The sequence below is a fragment of the Bombina bombina genome, chromosome 9 (genome assembly GCF_027579735.1).
Source record: "Bombina bombina isolate aBomBom1 chromosome 9, aBomBom1.pri, whole genome shotgun sequence".
Classification (NCBI taxonomy): Eukaryota; Metazoa; Chordata; class Amphibia; order Anura; family Bombinatoridae; genus Bombina; species Bombina bombina.
The window spans coordinates 100,864,313-100,889,000 of NC_069507.1; the positions used below are offsets into that span (position 1 = coordinate 100,864,313).

Below are 24,688 nucleotides of genomic sequence, written 5' to 3' on the forward strand. Positions count from 1 at the left end.
CCCATGAGTAATGGGTTGTGGACTCTCACCACTTGTATGAAAGATTATTTTGTATAATATAGCAAACATTGCTTTCCATGTGACACCTGGTTTGCAAAACATACATACATAATTACAAATCCATAGCAGCTAATTCCGAATAATTTACAGAAAATGCTTACTGTAATCTACAAAAATGTTGTTTCATATAAAGCCTAAATACTGATGCATTAAAACATAACATATATTGCAAAGTAATACAATGATAGAATTTATTGAAATTAATATTTTATACAAATTCTACCACAGTGACAAGGTTTTCACCACACAAAAAGACAGACCAAATCTAGACCTAAATGAAAATAAATTAGGCACATATTTTCTACAACAAAACTTCCAAATTCATAAAGGGTTGCATCACTTTAATATCGAGGAAATATATACACATATGATTTAACTTTTATTATTATTGAAAACTATCAATACAATTTCTAAAATGTGATTTTAATGGACCATTTTTTAGTATTCCATTTACAGTAACAATGCACTAAAAAAAACTACACTAACCAAAACAATCTCTGCAGACTATAGAGTGAATTCTTTATTGGTGTTAAAAATAAAAATCAGAAGAAACAAAAATGTGGGGAAAAAAACAAAATATAAAAGTTATTTCTGATAAACAACTCGTAGATCTATTGGAGTTATTTAGCTCATGAGAAAAAGTAGCACTGTAAGATATTGTAAAGAAACACTGCTATTAGGAATTGTCCTCAAATATATACATATTTCATATGGCTATTTTAACATGGGTAATCAACGGAACATACTTTTGTTCTATAGTTCTTTGCAAGATGATATTTTGATTGACTGAGTAGTGTGCACACATACTTAACTTGTTCGAGTATCCCTTAGAAAAATGATTGCTGCTACATATTCTTACATAGTAAACTAGTTCAGCTTAAAGGGACATATTTAAAAACGTTACATCATTTAGTTGAGCAGCGGTTACAAATGTTAAATTAAAAAAATAATTATATATTTTGCATGAAAATTTTCATTTGAAACTATTAGGAAGTGCATGATTTCGTACAACTGAGTCTTGAGACTGTACTGCTATTGGGCTGATAGGGACAACTCCCAAAGACAATGGTTTATTCAGTACAGGAAAATCAATTTTGTTAAAAAAAAAAAAAAAAAAATACAAAAATAAAAGCAATGCAATAGATAATTTTAGCTAAAACAGTGAAAACAAAATTGAGTGTCATGTATGTCCCTTTAAAAAGTAAAAGGTAGTAGACAATACTCCCTTGCAAAATTAAGTGCAAATTCAATCAAAGATCATCAGGTCGCAAGAAAAATTCCTCTTTAACCCATAATAACCTCCCAAACGAATAATATACAAATACATTATACAATAATATTTAGAGAGTCAATTATCACTCTTTTGTAACCAGATATTGCACCCCAATGTGTATTAGGATTTTTTTTATTACTACTACTATCATTATTATTGGCTGGACAAGAATACTGTTTTCTCTAAACATTTTTTACTTTTTGTGCAACACTGCTTCCAGACCCCCCCCCCCAGCAAAAAATAAAAATAATAATAATAAAAATATGCTGTAATGATAAATGTACCAGCACTTCATGCATTACAGAAGTTAAAAATTCAGGAAAATAAAGCAATATCTGCTTTCTATATATAAGGTTAAACTGCTGCATTATATCTTGTTGTGTAATCATAAAATCAATTATATTTGAATCAAAACCTACGTGCTGGTGTTTAATCAATGTTATCAGTAGCAATAAAAAAAAAAAACAACAAAAAAACAATCCCTACTGATCTCCTGATAAAGTAGTCCAGAAGAAATGTGTACGGTTGTGATAAATATAGGCCTATGTCACAATATAATATTTTCACTCAAAAAACAAACTGTGTCTTTGGCCTATTTTGTAGCTGCACAATAAAAAAATAAAAAAAATAACCAAAATACCCTGAAAAAGACAGTTTTTCCAACATAAAAATGTGTATTTAATTTTACACAAATTAACAAACAAGTTTGCAAGTTTACCAGTAAACACTGAAAAGAAAAAAAAAAGTGAGCTGGATCGTTACAAATAATTACAGAATGCTTTAGTGTCAATACAAATTTTTCTTTAAAAACTCTTGACAAATTTCAGTAATAAACTGCAACACATGCTCTATAACGGAGTCCGCAAACTGGTAAACCCTTCATGCCCAGTTTTAAACGCTTAATGCTGGTGATTCATTGGTTTTAAGGCCATGTTTATTCTATAGCGTTGTTGATGTACCGTCAGTTCCTAAAATATCATTATTTTCATAAATTACAGTCTTCTCAGAGTCATCTTCTAACCCTGCCCTATTGTCTATATCTGAGTCATTGTCGTATTTAATATCATAGAATTCTTCATTCTCACTATCCTCTTCAATAGGTTCTTGTAGGCTTGGACTTGGCAAAGAATCACTGTCACTATTGGTTCCACATGAACTGGATGACAGATCATCATCAGAATCTGAAAAAACCTCTGCGCCGTGAAAAATATAACGATTTGGTGCTAGAAACAAATACTGTTCACCTGGGGGGAAAAAAATGACAAACAGTGAGAATCATAACAGTACATGAATAGATAAATCCACAAGGAATACATTATATCTGCAATATTTAAAGGGACAAATTACTGTTCCGTACTATCTCCCCTTTAATGTGTTCCCAATGATCAATTTTACCTGTTGGAGAGCATTAAATGGTTTACATATAGCTCCTTTACCTTATTTTATTATTTGAAACTGCTGCTTTTGCCCATTGAAACCAACATCTATACTCACTTTTAATAGGACGGCAATGGATATAGAACAGTTACGTAAACCAGATTTTGCAGAAGAAATCACACCCCAAGTGGGGGTGGGAGAAATAGATAACAATTGAAAATTAACATTTTAGTTAATAGACTCTTAAAGTGAAGGTAAAGTTGCGTCATATGAAAAGCAGGATTTGACAGATCAATAAAAAATAAACATAAGTTTAATTCATAATTTTTTTTCATTTTGAATATTAAACAATATAAATGACACTGCAAACCTTAAATCCTAGAGTCCAGCGGAATGTCCGGCTCTGTCACATATTTTGTTATGGTGACGAAAACGCCAGCATCAAGTTGAAATCCTGGCCGTTAGGCAGCCACAAGTGTAGACAAACCGCCCCCTCTATCTACAGCGCATGCTCAACACAATGCGCACATCTTAGTCAATAGGGAGTGAGCCTGGCTGCTTACGTAGAAAGCGGGTGGGGCCGCTTTCTACATGGGATAGAGCACTAACCAGGAAGTCAAATCGAGGGTGGAGCGACGGTGCTGTCAATAGCAAAAGTAATTGTTATTAAAAGTTAGCGATTTCATATATTAGCGCATAGGCTACATATATGAATGATCCGAGAGCCGCAACTTTACGTTCACTTTAACACCTGCTTAACATTTTCTGAACTGTTTTAAAGGAATCAAAATAAGCAAATACACTGTTCTCAATGAGGTATGTTCATCTTACCACAAGCTCTTCAAGAACACTCCTCCCATTTTCTATGCTTATCCACAGCTTATGTTTTCCTACCTATGGTGCCACCTTGTAACGTTCACACTGGCGCTGCAGTCATGTGACACGTGTGCACCCAAGTCATGTGATGCGCACGGCAGCTTCTTTTGTTACCAATGGTATACAGGGCAGGCAAATCATCAATGCTCATTCACTGTAATTCAAAGCGTGCAAATTTTATATGTATAATACCGTATTGCATCTTCTTTTACCAAACATATTGTAAACGTTTTATCTATTGAACAGATCTACATTCTGTATGGTTCACTGCTATAACTGAAAGCACTAGCAATCTCCGATGTTCAGTGGCAGAGGGGAGGGAGGAGAGAGTCTAGCAGCGTTTTTTTTCAACTCCGTGTTATTCAGAGTTCTCTGCAATACCTGAAGAGAAATGTCTCTGTGTGTTACAGGAATTTACTTTTGTTTTCACCATCACAATATTTTAATGATCAAACAGCACCACACTTTTTATATAGATGCATAAAAAGTGTGGTGCTGTTTGATAATTAAAATATTATGATGGTGAAAACAAAAGTAAATTCCTGTAACACACAGAGACATTTCTCTTCAGGTATTGCAGAGAACTAGTTGAAAAAAACGCTGCTAGACTCTCTCCTCCCTCCCCTCTGCCACTGAACATCGGCGATTGCTAGTGCTTTCAGTTATAGCAGTGAACCATACAGAATGTAGATCTGTTCAATAGATAAAACGTTTACAATATGTTTGGTAAAAGAAGATGCAATACGGTATTATACATATAAAATAGATTGTTGTCCTCAGATATTGCAACACACGCTCTGAATTACAGTAAACGAGCGTTGCAGATTTACCTGCCTTCTATAACATCAGTAACAGAAGCTGCCGTGCGCATCACATGACTTGGGTGCACATGTGTCACGTGACTGCAGTGCCCATGTGTAACGTACAATACAAGATGGTGCCATAGGAAAACATAAGCTGTGGATAAGCATAGAAAATATGAGGAGTCTTTTTGAAGAGCTTGTGGTAAGATGAACATACAACATTGAGAACAGTGTATTAGCTTATTTTGATTCCTCAGATACAATTCAGAAAATCTTAGGCAGGTGTTAAGTGTCCCTTTAAAAAAGCTTGTAACGAGTAATGAGATAATGAGATCTGTTCTCTATGCAAATTCAGCCCATTTTAATGGGTTGTGGTTTCTAAGAGCAAAAATAGTTATTTCACATACAAAAAACAAAACAAAGGAGCATTTTATACACTACAACAGGTATGACAAGGCACTGGAAACACATAACGAAAACTAATTTACAGTACACTATACCTCTAAAGGGTTATAAAAATCACAATTTTTACTTCAGATAGAGCATAACATTTTAAACAACTTTAATAAAAATAATTTTTATTGCCTGGAGATTTATGCACCGAGAGAAAAGGGATTACACCTTCTTTTCCCATCCCAACAAATCTTACAGCAGATTAGACTACATCATTACAAATCAGAGTGGCCTCACCCACATAAATAGGTGCGATATAATACCTACTTTCTGGTCAGACCACTCATCAGTCCAACTAAAATTCACTTGGCCCAATACCCCCCTTAATCCATATCAATGGAAAATGGATGATAGTCTCCTCGATCACCCAGACCAAATCCCTAAATTAACCAGATCTATTGAAGAATATTTTGCCATAAATTCAAACTCGATTAACAATAACTTCTCTATTTGGGAAGCACATAAGTGTGTACTCCGTGGGGAGCTAATCAAAATGAAAGCCCACTACACTCAGACCAATCGTAAAAAATACCAAGACCTGACAACAAAATATGCTCAGCTTGAGTACATACATAAGCAATCTCCAACAAATACTAGCATTCTAACCGAAATCCAAACAACTCGAGAAGAACTAGACAACTTTTTAGACATAGAATACCACTCCCAATGTAAAAGAACTAACAGCATGTTTTACTTCGAAAATAATAGGGCCGGCAAACTTTTAGCTAGAGCGTTAAAGAAAAAACGATTCAAATCACACATTTATGAGTTACACAACCCCAGGGGAAAACCACTCCAAACTACCCCAGACATCATGAAGTCCTTTCATGAATACTACACATCACTATATAATCTCCAATCAGAACCCCCCACAATGGATCATACAGCAAAACTTATAGAATATATAACAAAATATCCAATGCCAGTGCTGACAAACGATCAAAAAGATCAACTTAATAAATCAATATCCCCCCAAGAAGTTCAAATAGCCATTAAGACCTTAAAAATTGGGAAAAGTCCAGGACCAGACGGTTTCACAGCCAAATACTATAAGACTTTTTCGGCCGCACTAACGCCTCACCTCACTACGATGTTCAACGAAGTAACAGATGACAATCCCTTCCCATCTTCAATGCTAGAAGCCCAAGTAGTTGTGCTACCGAAGCCAGGTAAACCCCCAGACACACCTGCAAACTTCCGCCCTATTTCCCTTTTAAACTTTGATGTAAAACTCTTTGCAAAAATCATAGCCACCAGAATAAATTTAATTCTACCCTCTATTATACACATCAACCAAGCAGGCTTCACTCCTTCCAGAGAAGCTAGGGATAACACCACCAAAATAATAAACCTAATGGAATATGCAACAACTCAAAAAATCCCGTCAGTATTCGTGTCAATGGATGCGGAAAAGGCCTTTGATAGGCTAAATTGGTCTTTCCTGAAACAAACTATGCACGTATTTGGTTTCCCCCAAGAGATCATAGGAAAAATATTTACCCTTTATAATAATCCACAAGCCAAAATCAAACTGAATGACTCTATCTCTTCCCCTTTCAATATAACTAATGGAACAAGACAGGGCTGCCCACTCTCACCCCTCCTCTTCATAATGGCAATGGAGGTGCTAGCCTCTCAGGTGAGAAACAACACCAATATCCAAGGGTTCCAGATTGGTTCCACTATATATAAGATAACTTTATATGCAGATGATATTTTCCTAACATTAACAGACCCTGAACAATCATTACCCCCCCTGATGCAAACTCTACAACTTTACGGTACATACTCCAACTTTAAAGTTAACATTACGAAATCTGAACTACTGGCCACACACTTACACTCAGACATAATAGACAGAATCCAACAGCGCCATAATTTCCGCATACAGCCCAAAGCCATAAAATACCTAGGAGTATACATTGCACCATCCGCGGATACCATGATCTCCTCAAATTATAAAACTCTTACCGCAACAATCCACAACACCCTTAATACATGGAACCCTAAACCCCTCTCCTGGTTAGGGAAAATTAACGCAATCAAAATGATCATCCTACCTAAAATTCTATATGTTCTGCAAACCCTCCCGATCACGCTCCCAGAACATCTAATATTCTCCCTACAAAGACAAATCAATTATTTCATATGGTCACGTAAACGACCTCGAATTGCCACCTCCACTTTATATCGTCCAAAGGAGTTGGGGGGGTGGGAGCTCCCAATATATCACGTTACAGACAGGCAGTATTCCTCACACGAATAGTCGACTGGTGTAAACATAACACGAACAAAGAGTGGGTCCAACTAGAGCAAACACTCTCTGATAAGAACTATCTATGTGGGAATTGCTGGATCCCCAACGCCCACCGTAAATTATTACACACAACTCCAAGCCTGGTGAGCGAAACGTTTAGACAATGGGACAAAATACTCAAGAAACACCCGAAGATCTCCACAATGTATTCTCCCCTAACACCAGTTAGCAAAAATACCCCGCTCTCCTCCTTAATAAAAACACCTAATGCAGCCCACTCTTCCTCCTTTTTGCAAAGCTCAATCCCACATCACCTCTTATACAAGGATAACGGCATCCAACCCCAACAGGTAGTCAGTGACATTCTTGGAACTCACTTTCAAAACTGGTTCACCTATACACAGCTGAAACACTACCTATCCACACACCCTTTTAGATCCCAATTAAATAGACGCCTATCCCAATTCGAAACAATATGCTTCCAACCCCACCCACAGAGGGGAATCTTATCTTTAGTATATAACATGCTAGCGCAGGTGTCCCATACAACACCCCCCACTTATATAGCTAAATGGGAAACAGACTTAGAAAATACCTTAGACCCACAAGACTGGACTATCATTTTCCAACAAATGACTAAAGCCTCATCATCTATCTCAATGCTAGAGATGAATATAAAACTATTGAGCAGATGGTACTACACACCTGCTCGACTACACCATTTATTTCCCAACGCGACTGCCATGTGCTGGAGGGAGTGCGGACAGCCGGCAGGTTTCGCACATATATGGTGGACTTGCCCGGTAGTAATATCCTACTGGCACGCCCTCAAGCCAGAGATGGAAAAATTGCTGGGGGCGACACTCCCATTCACACCGTGGGTTTTTCTATTTAATAAATTTCCTAAAATCACATGCAAATTAAAACGAACACTTCTCACCATCGCAATTAATACAGCAAAGAGGTTAATACCACTGAACTGGAAAAAAACAACCTTGCCATCACCTGCAATATGGAAAGCGAAAGTCACACACTATCTCCACTTAGAAAAATACCATTACACTCACACCAAACGAATAGACGAATACCATAACATAGTATTTCTATGGGAGGAATACATAAACAATTAGCACCAACTAATTCCCTCACAATCTCTCAGGCACCGACCAAACAAAGAATCCTCAGCTATGATTTCCTAAGACCTAGATCCCTAAAATAACTATTAAATGTAACCCATCCATAGCAGTCAGGAGGCAGTCACTCTTACTAATTCATCACTCATAGATGATTCATACATATAGACGGCAACTGTATTGGTACTTTCCATCTAAACCACTAGCAATAGCTAACCTCGAGTCTTTCTGTTGTAAGAACAGTGAAATATTTGTAACAATGTCCTATCTATTGTAATAATCATCGTTGATTTGAAACTTTTGTTTTTATGTTAACCTATGTATACCTTGGAATATTCTCAATAAAAGTATTAAAACCAAAAAAAATAAAAAATAAAAAAAAATAAATAATAATTTTTATTCTCTTTGTATCATTTGTTGAAAAGTATACCTAGGTAGGCTCATAAGCTGCCGATGGGTGGCTGCCCATGTATACCTACTATGAATGGCTTACAGCTAGCTCACAGTAGTGTACCGCTGTTCCTTCAACAAAGAATACTAAGAGCATGAAGCAAATTAGATAACAGAAGTTAGAAAGTTGTTTAAAATTATATGATCTATCTGAATCAAGAAAGATTTTTTCGGTTTCATGTCCCTTTAAGCAAGCACTACCTATCTCCATTATTACAATGTGTTTGGAATGGTGTAGCCTATTCACACCATTTCTAGCAGTTACTACTACAAGAAAATAAATCTGTGTAAGAAAAAGGAGTGTACAGTTTTTTCGGCAGCTGCTGCCAAACATTTATTAATATATTTTACGTTAAAGGGACACTGTACCCAAAAATTTTCTTTCGTGATTCACATAGAGCATGACATTTTAAGCAACTTTCTAATTTACTCCTATTATCAAATTGTCTTCATTCTTTTGGTATCTTTATTTGAAATGCAAGAATGTAAGTTTAGATGCCGGTCCATTTTTGGTGAACAACCTGGGTTGTCCTTGCTGATTGGTGGATAAACAAACCCAAAAAATAAAAAAGTGCTGTCCAGAGTACTGAAACCAAAAAAAAGCTTAGATGCCTTCTTTTTCAAATAATGATAGCAAGAGAACGAAGAAAAATTGATAATAGGAGTAAATTAGAAAGTTGCTTAAAATTGCATGCTCTTTCTGAATTACAAAAGAAAAAAATTTGGGTTCAGTGTCCCTTTAAGTTCTTGCAAATGATAAACTAAAGTGAGTTTTAGGTCATCTGTGTTTATTTTCTTCTTTGTTCTGTTAACCTTGGTAGAGCTGGTTAAAATGCACAGTACTAACAGCTGAGAATCATAGTTCCAATATATTTCGTTCAGGTGATTTTAAAGGGACAGTCAACACTAAAATTGTTATTGTTTAAAAAAGACAGACAGCGTCTACTACCCATTCCCCAGATTTGCACAACCAATATTGAGATATTAATAAACTTATAACATTTAAACATTTTAACATTTTTATTTGCTTTTCACAACAGGAGACTGCTAGCTCATGTGGGCCACATAGATAACACTGTGTTCACGCCCGATAAGTTATTTAAGATTTAGCACAACACAGTACTAAATGCAAGTCAATAGACAATAAATAAAAAGTCATGTGATCAGGGAGCAGTCCGCAGAGTCTTAAATACAAGGTAATCTCAGAGGTAAAACGTATATTAATATAACTGTGTTGGTTATGCAAAACTGGGAAATGGGTAATAAAGGGATTATCTATATTTTAAAACAATAAAAATTCTATTGTAGACTGTCCCTTTAATAAATCATGCAAAAATTACAGTTACAAGTGTGCACAAAATTAGACGTGTAAACAGGAGTACTGGATTAAAAAGCTCAAAATAGATATGTGTATGAGTGCATTTGCAGTTAAAGGGACATAAACCCCAAACTTTTTCTTTCATTATTCAGATAAAGCATGAAATTTCAACCAACTTTCCAATTTACTTCTTATAATCTAATCTGCTTCATTCTTTTGATAAAAAAAGAATATCTAGCTTGGCTCAGGAGCGGCAAAGCACTACTGGGAGCTAGCTGGCGATTGGTGGCTGTACTTATATGCCTTTTTATTTGCTAACCAGATGTGTTCAGCTAGCTCCCAGTGTTGCATTGCTGCTCCTTAAACTGTATGCGCTATCTGAATGAAAGACAAAAATGTTTTTTTGATCTTTTAAATAGAAACAATTTTGCAATATACAATTAAAAGTTATTACTGCTGTAATGTGAGTCTTCACTGACAATACACACAACCACCAGCTCTGTGAGCAGGCATAGTGTTTGAATAATAATCACACACAGCATATGCAGCTGAAAAAGTAATAACTTTTACTACAAGCATTTTTGCGAATGGGAGTATACAGCAAATATATTTAAAGGGATGTTAACCCGTCTGTTTCATTGTTTTAATAAAAAGCACTAAGCAGTTGCTTATACTAATCACATTCCTTACAATATGTATTATTAATCTATTTAAAAGGATTTTACTTTTTATTTCTTTACACTACATTTGTGCTTCCTGTCACAGTCCTACAAGGAGGCGGCGGCCTTTGCAGGAAGATTTATCTTAGCCTAATGTCAAAGTTCTAGACTTGTGAATAGACTAGATAACAGGGAGTCAGACTTGCTCATGACAAGAACTGACAGAAAAAAAATTCTCTGCTCTTAAAACGCTGGCAGCAGCGGCTGAACTGAGAATTTCTAAGTGCTAGTTTTGCAAGAAAACAAGTTATTTGCTGGGGTTTTGTTTTATTTTTTTACACAATCTTTTTCTTTTCATATTTACTTTAATTTAACATATTTGTTTTTACCAAAAATACACTCTTTATTCTTCCTTCATACACTTCTGCCCTTCACTTAGCCAAGCAAACCTACTTCTCTTCTCTCATATCTACTCTTTCCTCAAACCCTAAACGACTCTTTCCACCTTTAACTCTCTCCTCTACCCACCTGCTCCACCCCCCCCCCCCCCCCCCGTCGGTCTTTAGTGCTCAAGCCCTGGCAGACTACTTTTTAAACAAAACACGTACTATCCGAAGCAACATTGCAACACCAACCTGCAATATTCCAACAACAGGCCCAATTACACCTTTTGCCACCCTCTGTATCTTCCATCCAGCCACTGAGAATGAAGTTTCTTCCTTACTATCTTCCTCACGCCTCACTACCTGCCCTCTCAACCCTATCCCTTCCCATCTAATACCCTCCCTATCTTCCACCCTCACTCCTGCTCTTACCCACATCTTCAACCTCTCTCTCTCTCTCTCTCTACCGGCTCATTCCCATCTTCTTTCAAACACACAAAAGTCACTCCCATACTCAAAAAACTCTCCCTCTACCCTAATTCTCCTGAAAGCTACCGCCCCATATCACTGCTTCCACCAACATCAAAACTCTTTGAAAAACTAGTTTACAATCGCCTAACCCACTTCCTGTCCGCCAACTCCTTGCTTGACCCACTGCAATCCAGATTACGCCCAAAACACTCAACTGAGACTGCTCTTACCAAGGTTACAAACGATCTCTCTGCAAAAAATATTGGCCACTACTCTATACTCATCTTACTCGACCTCTCAGCTGCCTTCGACACAGTTGACCACCCCCTCCTCTTACAGACCCTTAGCTCTTTTGGCCTCTGTGACAATGCTCTTTCCTGGATTCACTCCTATCTTTCTCACAGGTCTTTTTCTGTGTCATTTGCCGGCGACTCCTCCTCTCCCATGCCTCTGTCTGTTGAAGTACCTCAAGGATCTGTTCTGGGTCCTCTACTCTATCTATACTTCTTTGCTGGGAAAACTTATCAACAATTATGGCTTCAAATATCACCTCTATGCTGATGACACCCAGATCTACCTCTCCACCCCTGCTCTCTCTCCCTCTGTCCTTTCCCATGTCAGCGACTGCTTGAATGGTTGTAAATCGAAACCGTTGTAAATTGAAACCCAGTTTATAATGTAAGTCAATGGGAAGTGAGGGAGATAGGATCCAGGCCCCTCTCAAAATTGTCATAAGTAACACCTAATACATTTTTTTTTAAAGCTTTTAAATGAAGACTTTAAATGCTAAACAGCATTGTAAACCTAATAAAATAAATCACACAACACAGAATATATAATTAAACTTAGTTAAATGAACAAAAACATTTGCTAAACAGCATTATAAACCTAATAAAAAAATCACACAACACAGACTTCACTTGCATTTTTCTGCAAACAGTTCTTTCTATGCATTCCAATGTGGACTGATTTATAGACAGGAAGATCTTGTTCCTTTGAAATCTGCTTGATAGGTCAGGTCTGGTTAAGCTGATTAATTTCAGCTTGCTTGGCTCTGCTGCAACACAAGCAGACAGCTCCACCTACTGGCTATTTTAATAAATGCACTGCTTCTCAATGCTTTTCAATAGCAGTCACATGACTGGAAAAAAACATAATTTATGTAAGAACTTACCTGATAAATTCATTTCTTTCATATTAGCAAGAGTCCATGAGCTAGTGACGTATGGGATATACATTCCTACCAGGAGGGGCAAAGTTTCCCAAACCTCAAAATGCCTACAAATACACCCCTCACCACACCCACAAAATCAGTTTAACGAATAGCCAAGAAGTGGGGTGATAAGAAAAAAGTGCGAAAGCATAAAAAACAAGGAATTGGAATAATTGTGCTTTATACAAAAAAATCATAACCACCACAAAAAAGGGTGGGCCTCATGGACTCTTGCTAATATGAAAGAAATGAATTCATCAGGTAAGTTCTTACATAAATTATGTTTTCTTTCATGTAATTAGCAAGAGTCCATGAGCTAGTGACGTATGGGATAATGACTACCCAAGATGTGGATCTTCCACGCAAGAGTCACTAGAGAGGGAGGGATAAAATAAAGACAGCCAATTCCGCTGAAAAATAATCCACACCCAAAATAAAGTTTAAATCTTATAATGAAGAAAACTGAAATTATAAGCAGAAGAATCAAACTGAAACAGCTGCCTGAAGTATTTTTCTACCAAAAACTGCTTCAGAAGAAGAATACACATCAAAATGGTAGAATTTAGTAAAAGTATGCAAAGAAGACCAAGTTGCTGCTTTGCAAATCTGATCAATCGAAGCTTCATTCCTAAACGACCAGGAAGTAGAAACTGACCTAGTAGAATGAGCTGTAATCCTTTGAGGCGGAGATCTACCCGACTCGACATAAGCATGATGAATTAAAGATTTCAACCAAGATGCCAAAGAAATGGCAGAGGCCTTCTGACCTTTCCTAGAACCGGAAAAGATAACAAATAGACTAGAAGTCTTTCGGAAATTCTTAGTAGCTTCAACATAATATTTCAAAGCTCTAACTACATCCAAAGAATGCAATGATCTCTCCTTAGAATTCTTAGGATTAGGACATAATGAAGGAACCACAATTTCTCTACTAATGTTAGAATTCACAACCTTAGGTAAAAATTTAAAAGAAGTTCGCAACACCGCCTTATCCTGATGGAAAATCAGAAAAGGAGATTCACAAGAAAGAGCAGATAATTCAGAAACTCTTCTAGCAGAAGAGATGGCCAAAAGAAAACAAAACTTTCCAAGAAAGTAATTTAATGTCCAGTGAATGCATAGGTTCAAACGGAAGAGCTTGAAGAGCCCCCAGAACCAAATTCAAACTCCAAGGAGGAGAAATAACAGGTTTTATACGAACCAAAGCTTGTACAAAACAAGGAACTTGCAGACAAACCTTTATCCAAACCATCCTGAAGAAACTGAAAAATTCTCGGAATTCCAAAAGTATGCCAGGAAAAATGATGAGAAAGACACCAAGAAATGTAAGTCTTCCAGACTCGATAATATATCTTCCTAGATACAGATCTACGAGCATGTAACATAGTATTAATCACAGAGTCAGAGAAACCTCTTTGACTAAGAATCAAGCGTTCAATCTCCATACCTTTAAATTTAAGGATTTGAGATCCTGATGGTAAAAAAGGACCTTGTGACAGAAGGTCTGGTCTTAACGGAAGAGTCCACGGTTGGCAAGAAGCCATGCGGACAAGATCCGTATACCAAAACCTGTGAGACCATGCTGGAGCCACCAGCAGAAAAAACGAGCATTCCTTCAGAATCTTGGAGATTACTCTTGGAAGAAGAACTAGAGGCGGAAAAATATAGGCAGGATGATACTTCCAAGGAAGCGACAATGCATCCACTGCTTCCGCCTGAGGATCCCTGGATCTGGACAGATACCTGGGAAGTTTCTTGTTTAGATGAGAAGCCATCAGATCTATTTCTGGAAGTCCCCACATTTGAACAATCTGAAGAAACACCTCTGGGTGAAGAGACCACTCGCCCGGATGTAACGTTTGGCGACTGAGATAATCCGCTTTCCAATTGTCAATACCTGGGATATGAACCGCAGAGATTAGACAGGAGCTGGATTCCGCCCATACCAGTATTCGAGATACTTCTTTCATAGCCAGAGGACTGTGAGTCCCTCCTTGATGATTGATATATGCCACAGTTGTGACATTGTCTGTCTGAAAACAAATGAACGATTCTCTCTTTAGAAGAGGCCATGACTGAAGAGCTTCTGAAAATTGCACGGAGTTCCAAAATATTGATTGGTAATCTCACCTCCTGAGATTTCCCAAACCCCTTGTGCTGTCAGAAACGCCCATACAGCTCCCCAACCTGACAGACTTGCATCTGTTGAGATCACAGTCCAGGTTGGAAGAAAAAAAGAAGCCCCCTGAACTAAACGATGGTGGTCTGTACCACGTCAGAGGGTGTCGAACAATCAGTTTTAAAGATATTAAATGAGATATCTTTGTATAATCCCGGCACCACTGGTTCAGCATACAGAGCTGAAGAGGTCGCATGTGAAAATGAGCAAAGGGGAACACGTCCAATGCAGCAGTCATAAGAACCTAGAATTTCCATGCATAAGGCTACCGAAGGGAATGATTGAGACTGAAGGTTTCGATAAGCTGAAACCAATTTCAGACGTCTCCTGTCCAACAGAGACAGAGTCATGGACACTGAATCTATCCGGAAATCTAAAAAAGGTTACTCTTGTCTGAAGAATCAACAAACTTTTTGGTTAATTGATCCTCCAACCATGTTCTTGAAGAAACAACACTCATAAAAAGCTGGAAAGGGTCTTTCCATTGAAAATGAGCAAAGGGAATTGAATCCAATGCTGTTAAAACTTCTATGCATATATAGCAACTGAAGGAAATAATAGAGACTAAAGGTACCGACAGACGGAACCCAATACAAATTGTCCCTTGTCTGATAGAGACAAAGATAGTGACATAAACCATCTGGAAACCTAAAAAAAGGTGACCCTTGCGTGAGGAATCAAGAGCTTTTGAAAAAAGATCCTCTAACTATGTCCTGAAGAGCAAGTGAAACATATGAGAATCCGCATCCTCAGGAAATAATCTGAATGAAAACAGAAAAATGAAGAATACGCATTTATTGTATCTAAAGAAAACAAATAATGCTATCAATGACCACAAAAAGGCAGAATAGTTAGAATAAACTCCAAAACCCAGTTCCTAGAAAAGGAACTGGAATAAAAACCCCAGAAGATTCCAGGTCTGAGCAGCGCTTGAACCCCATGGGTACCCAGCCATGCCTCAACAGTATCCAAAATATATAGGACAGAAACACACTGAAAGAAAGTGTTAGCCTTACTGGAATAAAATCAAAGAAATTTGGACAAAATAGAACCAAATACATTTCAAAGAAGTCTTAACCTGCCCCTTACCAGCCAAGCTGGAATACGGCACGTGCATCGCAACATTAGGGAGCTAATTTCGAACCCCAATTAAAAACATGTTACTTGGGAAAGAACTCTGGATTCGTTCCTTAATAAGAACAACCAAACTAGTATAAGCTTAAAGTTTTAGTCTTAGAACTCAATCTTGAAGCCCATAGTAACAGTTAAGAATTGAATCCAATTATAATTGATTATCTTAGAACAAAAGAAATATGGATTTTCTTTTTTTTTTTTTTTTAAAAATCAGAGAATTCTTCTAGCTAAAATAGCTAAAGACATAGATTAACCCTCATGTGCGAATATATTCAATAAAATGAAGACACAAATGAAATCATTAGCATGATAATCCAGTTTAAAGGACCAGTCAAAACAGAGGACTTGCAAAATGCAAAACAACAAGAAAAATGCAACGGCACCTAGTCTAGTAAATGTTGTCCCTTAACAATGCTAAAATAAATCATGATCTGATACTTGATCTTAAAGTAAACAGAAAAAATGAAGCAATTGCAATATCACAGGACCAAGAAAAGTACCTGAAACTAAATAATTTTCCAAAAATAAGATACAACTATATAAAGGAAAATAAATACTATTTTGCTATAAAAACAATAGCATAATTAGTAGGAGTAGAGATAGCTCCAATAAATTGGAGAACCCTCCAAATTGAATTTAACTGCTGACAAAGAATATAGTTTAAAAATAAAAGAAAATTCTCAGCCTATTCCATTCCCTAGTATGGGGAATTGGAAAGAAAACCTCTGAAATCACAGAAGAAATAAAAAGGCAGAAATAGTGTCAGCTAGTCTTAAAGAACTAGTTACCTTAATATCCAAAATAATCAACACCTCTTCAACAAAGAACAAATGTACTTTAATAATAAAAAAATTATATAAAAAAGTAGAATTTCTGAAAGAGAAAAAAACCATCATCAGAGAAGGATAAATCAGTATGTTGATGGTCATTTGAAACTTCAATAATTAAAAAAGAAGTGAAAAAGACCTAAAAATCGTATTAGAAGGCACGAAGTCAGACATAGCCTTAATCAGAAAAAATATTTCTTATAAATCTTCTAAACATTTCTTGCACTTAAGAATGGAAATGTATAAAGCATAAATACTAATGGAATCTGCATGTAAAAGTATAGCCTAATAACTTATTACAAACCATAGCTAAAGATAAACATTTATAACATTTAAAATAAATGAACTTAGCTTTGGTAGAACTGAAACTCAGTTAAGCATTTTTCCAGAAGTGGCTTCTGACTCAGGGACAAACGGAGACATCTTGCAATATGTAATAGAAAAAACAACATATAAAACAAAATTGATCAAATTCCTTAAATGACAGTTTCAGGAATGGGAAAAAATGCCAGTGAACAAGCTTCTAGCAACCAGAAGCAATAAATAATGAGACTTAAATAATGTGGAGACAATAGTGACGCCTATATTATATTTTTTAGCGCCAAAAAAAAGACGCCCACATTATTTGGCGCCTAAATGCTTTTGGCGCCAAAAATGACGCCACATCCGGAACGCCAACACTTTTGGCGCAAAAAAAGTCAAAAAAATGACAACTTCCGGCGACACGTATGAGCGCCATATTATTTAAAATATATTTAAAACTTTATATAAAAAGTGCCCAACCATAGCTTAAAGTGTCACAGAAAATAAGACTTACTTACCCCAGGACACTCATCTATAAGTAGTAGAAAGCCAAACCAGTACTGAAACGAGAATCAGTAGAGGTAATGGTATATATAAGAGTATATCGTCGATCTGAAAAGGGAGGTAAGAGATGAATCTCTACGACCGATAACAGAGAACCTATGAAATAGACCCCGTAGAAGGAGATCATTGAATTCAAACAGGCAATACTCTCCTCACATCCCTCTGACATTCACTGCACGCTGAGAGGAAAACCGGGCTCCAACCTGCTGCGGAGCGCATATCAACGTAGAATCTAGCACAAACTTACTTCACCACCTCCATAGGAGGCAAAGTTTGTAAAACTGATTTGTGGGTGTGGTGAGGGGTGTATTTGTAGGCATTTTGAGGTTTGGGAAACTTTGCCCCTCCTGGTAGGAATGTATATCCCATACGTCACTAGCTCATGGACTCTTGCTAATTACATGAAAGAAAAGGTTGTTATTCTGAAACTGTGTAAATTGAACCGTTGTAAAACGAGGGCCACCTGTACTTCTTCACTGGGTAAACTTATCAACAGTTATGGCTTCAAATATCACCTCTATGTTGATGACACCCAGATCTACCTCTCCACCCTTGCTCTCTCTCCCTCTGTCCTTTCTCATGTCAGCGACTGCTTATCTGGTATTTCTTCCTGGATGGCCTCTCACCACCTAAAGATTAACATGTCCAAGACTGAGCTCCTTCTTATCCCCCCCCCTTAAGCTCTACGCCAACTTCTGACTTCACTATCCCTGTTGACGGCATCACCATTTCCCCATCGCCCCAAGTCCGCTGCCTCGGAGTTACACTTGACTCAAATCTATCCTTCGTCCCCCATATCCAATCACTTTCTATATCCTGCCGCAATCATCTACGCAATATTTCCAAAATTCGCCCTTTTCTGAGCGCTGAAATCACAAAGCAAATAATCCACTCCCTTGTTATCTCCCGACTTGACTACTGCAATAACCTACTCTCTGGCCTTCCTCTTTCCCGCCTCTCCCCCTTTCAATCCATCCTAAATGCCTCTGTCAAGCTGATCCACCTTTCCCGTCGATCTGTATCTGCTGCACCTCTCTGCGAGTCCCTTCATTGGCTCCCCATTCACAGCAGAATTAAATTCAAAATTCTCACCCTTACATACAAAGCTCTCACCAACGCCGCTCCCCTCTACCTATCCTCTCTAATACACAAGTATACTCCAGCCCGTCCACTAAGATCCAACAATGACCTGCTCCTTGCATCCGCAACTATCACCTCCTCTCATGCTAGACTGCAGGACTTCTGTCGTGCAGCACCTACCCTCTGGAACACTTTTCTGTTCAGGGAAGCCTACCACCCAACTCAATAATAAATTAATTTCACTTACCTACATTTCCCTCATCTAACTCTGTATTAACATCTTTCCCAATCTTGCAGTCCTCACCTCCTGTTTCTCAACCTCCTACCCTTCTAGATTGTAAGTTCCCACGGGAATAGGGCCCTCAATCCCTCCTGTATGCGTTTGTAAATTTTGTCCTGTCTCTTACAAGTCTTGTATTGTTTTATGTAAATGAATTGTATCCATGGACAGCGCTGCGGAATATGTTGGCGCTTCATAAATAAAGTATAATAATAATAATAATAATAATAATAATCCCTTTATAACTAATGCATACATTTCAATTGTGAACTTTTCATCCCTTTAAGAGCAAAGAAGAGCTTATATGAGGTCTACTTCAGAATACTTATTAGAAATAATAATAAATAAATTAAATTACTTTTTTACATTTCTGCCAAATTTTGATTAAACCTTAAAAAGGGACATTAAACACTAAATAAATGCTAGATAGAATGATGCATTTAAGAAAAGATCAGTCTCAGAATAACTTGTAGATGTATTTTTAAACGTTTCCTTAGCTGTTTAAATATTGACCAAATAATTGTGAAGTTTTAGTGTCTATAAAACAATGGGAGCTGCCATGTTGTAACTTGTGTTACCTTCTCTGCTGTGGCCAATTAGAGACAGTTATAAATAGGTCACTAGAGTGTGCAGCCAATGGCTGTGTGGAATATAACAATGCTCTGCACCTCCATTTCTAACTAACTGAAAAGCTCACAACCTCAGAATGGAATTACAGGAAAAGGGAACAAAATAAATAATGAAAGTATATTGCAGTTTTTTTGTTTGTATATACACACATATATATATATATATACACACACACAATTTATTTTATATTACCATCTTAAAGTGTTTAATGTCCATTTAAAAAGATAAAGTAAATATCCATGTATATTTTATTAGACAAATCATTTCAATTGAGAAAAGAATGATGAAACATACAAAACTATATCCATATACATGGTCTATACTCACCATCTAAACGTTTGCTTATTTGTTCCTTTATAAATTTATTTTCCAGACACTTCTTTGGTGGTTCAGTATATGAATCCTTTTCCGGGATTTCTTGATCAACACTGTTGGGATCTGATCCCTTTGCAGATTCAGTGAGTTCTGATTGTGGACCAATATCACTCTTCTGTGTATTATCTGTTGGAAATAGGTCTGTATTTCCACCAATACAATTTTGTGAAAGTTCTGATTTTGTAGAATCACAGATATTTTCAGACTCAGTCAAATTGTTTTCTGGTTGAACCAAATTGCCTTGGCATTCATAATCCTCCTTTGTATTTAAAGAATTAGGCTGGGAAATATCTGAACTGATAATTGCCTTGTTTGGTCGAGGAGGCTTCTCCGTAATCTGTGAAAGTTTTAAGGAATTGTTACAAAGTTGGGTGTATTTTCCCTCCAGTCTTTGACATAACTCATTTATTATTATGTCGCAATCTCCAAGTAGCTCTATATCAAAATGTAGATGAGACAATGGTTCTCTATTAATTAAAATTTGAGGCACATCATGTGGGATTGAACCTAAGAGAAAAAACAAACAAACAAAAAAAAAAACAGTCTTATTGATCAATATGCAAGAAGAACAAACAGTTATAATTGGTTATGTTCTGTGGGTTTGTCAATATTGTTTTTAAACTTGTGTTTTAAATTTTCATTAATCCGATATTACATTAAACCATTGACCAATTATGATATTTGCACTCCACTTAGTAATACCAGCGTACGCAAATTGTGCTCATATTACAAGTTAGGTTTGGAGAGCGTGCTTCCATAGGCTCCAATGGGAACCTCATTCTTATGCAGTGTCTGACACGGCATGAGAACCTAGTGCAGCGAAGGGGTTAAGTCGCACAGCAATGGGCACCAGATCTTAAATAACATAATTTATGTAAGAACTTACCTGATAAATTCATTTCTTTCATATTAGCAAGAGTCCATGAGCTAGTGACGTATGGGATATACATTCCTACCAGGAGGGGCAAAGTTTCCCAAACCTTAAAATGCCTATAAATACACCCCTCACCACACCCACAATTCAGTTTAACGAATAGCCAAGAAGTGGGGTGATAAGAAAAAAGTGCGAAAGCATATAAAATAAGGAATTGGAATAATTGTGCTTTATACAAAAAAATCATAACCACCACAAAAAAGGGCGGGCCTCATGGACTCTTGCTAATATGAAAGAAATGAATTTATCAGGTAAGTTCTTACATAAATTATGTTTTCTTTCATGTAATTAGCAAGAGTCCATGAGCTAGTGACGTATGGGATAATGACTACCCAAGATGTGGATCTTTCCACACAAGAGTCACTAGAGAGGGAGGGATAAAATAAAGACAGCCAATTCCTGCTGAAAATAATCCACACCCAAAATAAAGTTTAATGAAAAACATAAGCAGAAGATTCAAACTGAAACCGCTGCCTGAAGTACTTTTCTACCAAAAACTGCTTCAGAAGAAGAAAATACAACAAAATGGTAGAATTTGGTAAAAGTATGCAAAGAGAACCAAGTTGCCACTTTGCAAATCTGATCAACCGAAGCTTCATTCCTAAACGCCCAGGAAGTAGAAACTGACCTAGTAGAATGAGCTGTAATCCTATGAGGCGGAGTCTTACCCGACTCAAAATAGGCAAGATGAAATAAAGATTTCAACCAAGATGCCAAAGAAATGGCAGAAGTTTTCTGGCCTTTCTAAAACCGGAAAAGATAACAAATAAACCAGAAGTCTTTCGGTAAGACTTAATAGCTTCAACATAATATTTCAAAGCTCTAATAACATCCAAAGAATGCAACGATTTCTCCTTAGAATTCTTAGGATTAGGACATAATGAAGGAACCACAATGTCTCTACTAATGTTGTTGGAATTCACAACTTAGGTAAAAATTCAAAAGAAGTTCGCAACACCGCCTTATCCTGATGAAAAATCAGAAAAGGAGACTCACAAGAAAGAGCAGATAATTCAGAAACTCTTCTGGCAGAAGAGATGGCCAAAAGGAACAAAACTTTCCAAGAAAGTAATTTAATATCCAATGAATGCATAGGTTCAAATGGAGGAGCTTGAAGAGCCCCCAGAACCAAATTCAAACTCCAAGGAGGAGAAATTGACTTAATGACAGGCTTTATACGAACCAAAGCTTGTACAAAACAATGAATATCAGGAAGAATAGCAATCTTTCTGTGAAAAAGAACAGAAAGAGCAGAGATTTGACCTTTCAAGGAACTTGCGGACAAACCCTTATCTAAACCATCCTGAAGAAATTGTAATATTCTCGGTATTCTAAAAGAATGCCAAGAAAAATGATGAGAAAGACACCAAGAAATATAAGTCTTCCAGACTCTATAATATATCTCTCTGGATACAGATTTACGAGCCTGTAACATAGTATTAATCACAGAGTCAGAGAAACCTCTTTGACCAAGAATCAAGCGTTCAATCTCCATACCTTTAAATTTAAGGATTTCAGATCCTGATGGAAAAAAGGACCTTGAGACAAAAGGTCTGGTCTTAACGGAAGAGTCCACGGTTGGCAAGAGGCCATCCGGACAAGATCCTCATACCAAAACCTGTGAGGCCATGCCGGAGCTACCAGCAGAACAAACTAGCATTCCTTCAGAATCTTGGAGATTACTCTTGGAAGAAGAACTAGAGGCGGAAAGATATAGGCAGGATGATACTTCCAAGGAAGTGAAAATGCATCCACTGCCTCCGCCTGAGGATCCCGGGATCTGGACAGATACCTGGGAAGTTTCTTGTTTAGATGAGAAGCCATCAGATCTATTTCTGGAAGTTCCCACATTTGAACAATCTGAAGAAATACCTCTGGGTGAAGAGACCATTCGCCCGGATGCAACGTTTGGCGACTGAGATAATCCGCTTTCCAATTGTCCATACCTGGGATATAAACCGCAGAGATTAGACAGGAGCTGGATTCCGCCCAAACCAAAATTCGAGATACTTCTTTCATAGCCAGAGGACTGTGAGTCCCTCCTTGATGATTGATGTATGCCACAGTTGTGACATTGTCTTATCTGAAAACAAATGAACAACTCTCTCTTCGGAAGAGGCCAATACTGAAGAGCTCTGAAAATTGCACGGAGTTCCAAAATATTGATCGGAAATCTCACCTCCTGAGATTCCCAAACCCCTTGTGCCGTCAGATACCCCCACACAGCTCCCCAACCTGTAAAACTAGCATCTGTTGAGATTATAGTCCAGGTCGGAAGAACAAAGAAGCCCCCTGAACTAAACGATGGTGATCTGTCCACCATGTCAGAGAGTGTCGTAAAATCGGTTTAAAGATATTAATTGAGATATCTTTGAGTAATCCCTGCACCATTGGTTCAGCATACAGAGCTGAAGAGGTCGCATGTGAAAACGAGCAAAGGAGATCGCATCTGATGCGGCAGTCCTAAGACCCAACATTTCCATGCATAAGGCTACCAAAGGGAATGATTGTGACTGAAGGTTTTGACAAGCTGAAATCAATGTTAAACTTCTCTTGTCTGACAAGGACAGAGTCATAGACACTGAATTTATCTAGAAACCTAAAAAGGTTACCCTTGTCTGAGGAATCAATGAACTGATTGGTAAATTGATCCTCCAACCATGAACTTGAAGAAACAACACAAGTCGATTCGTATGAGATTCTACGAAAATGAGAAGACTGAGCAAGTACCAAGATATCGTCCAAATAAGGAAATACCAAAACCCTATTCTCTGATTACAGAAAGAAGGGCACCGAGAACCTTTGAAAAAAATTCTTGGAACTGAGGCTAGGCCAAACGGTAGAGCCACAAAACTGGTAATGCTTGTCTAAAAAGAGAATCTCAGACACTAAAAGTAATCTGGATGAATCGGAATATGCAGATACACATCCTGTAAATCTATTGTAGACATATAATGCCCTTGCTAAACAAAAGGCAGGATAGTCCTACAGTAACCATCTTGAATGTTGGTATCCTAACATAACGATTCAATAATGATAGATCCAGAACTGGTCTGAAGGAATTGACCTTCTTTGGTACAATGAAGAGATAAAATAAAACCCCAGCCCCTGTTCCAGAACTGGAACTGGCATAAATACTCCAGCCAACTCTAGATCTGAAACACATTTCAGAAATGCTGAGCCTTGCTGTGTTAACTGGGACACGGGAAAGAAAAGAATCTCTTAGCAGGAGGCCTTAACTTGAAGCCAATTCTGTACCTTTCTGAAACAATGTTTCTGAAACCAGAGATTAAGAACGGAATTGATCCAAATTTCTTTGAAGAAAACGTAATCTGCCCCATACCAGCTGAGCTGGAATAAGGGCCGCACCTTCATAGGTACTTAGGAGCTGGCTATAGGTTTCTATAAAGCTCGGATATATTCCAAACTGGAAATAGTTTCCAAACTGATACCGCTCCTGAGGATGAAGGATCAGGCTTTTGTTCCTTGTTGTGAGGAAAGGAACGAAATGATTATTTACCCTGGAAAGAAAGGGAAAGCAAAGTTGACTTAGAAGACATGTCAGCATTCCAAGTTTAATCCATAAAGCTTTTCTAGCTAAAATAGCTAGAGACATATACCTGACATCAACTCTAATGATATCAAAAGATGGTATC

General features: G+C 37.3%; 1 protein-coding gene across 1 annotated transcript in view; it reads right to left on the reverse strand.

The window, feature by feature from the left end:
• Positions 1-226: 226 nt before the first annotated feature.
• Positions 227-24,688, reverse strand: part of SIRT1 (sirtuin 1) — a 69,493-nt gene continuing 45,031 nt past the window's right edge. Inside the window, exons 8-9 of the mRNA XM_053692274.1 lie at positions 20,051-20,605; positions 227-2,577 (exon numbers count right to left, since the gene is read on the reverse strand). Of these exons, the coding sequence (XP_053548249.1) occupies positions 2,273-2,577; positions 20,051-20,605 (860 nt within the window). The 3' untranslated portion in view covers positions 227-2,272. The remainder of the gene's footprint in view (positions 2,578-20,050; positions 20,606-24,688) is intronic.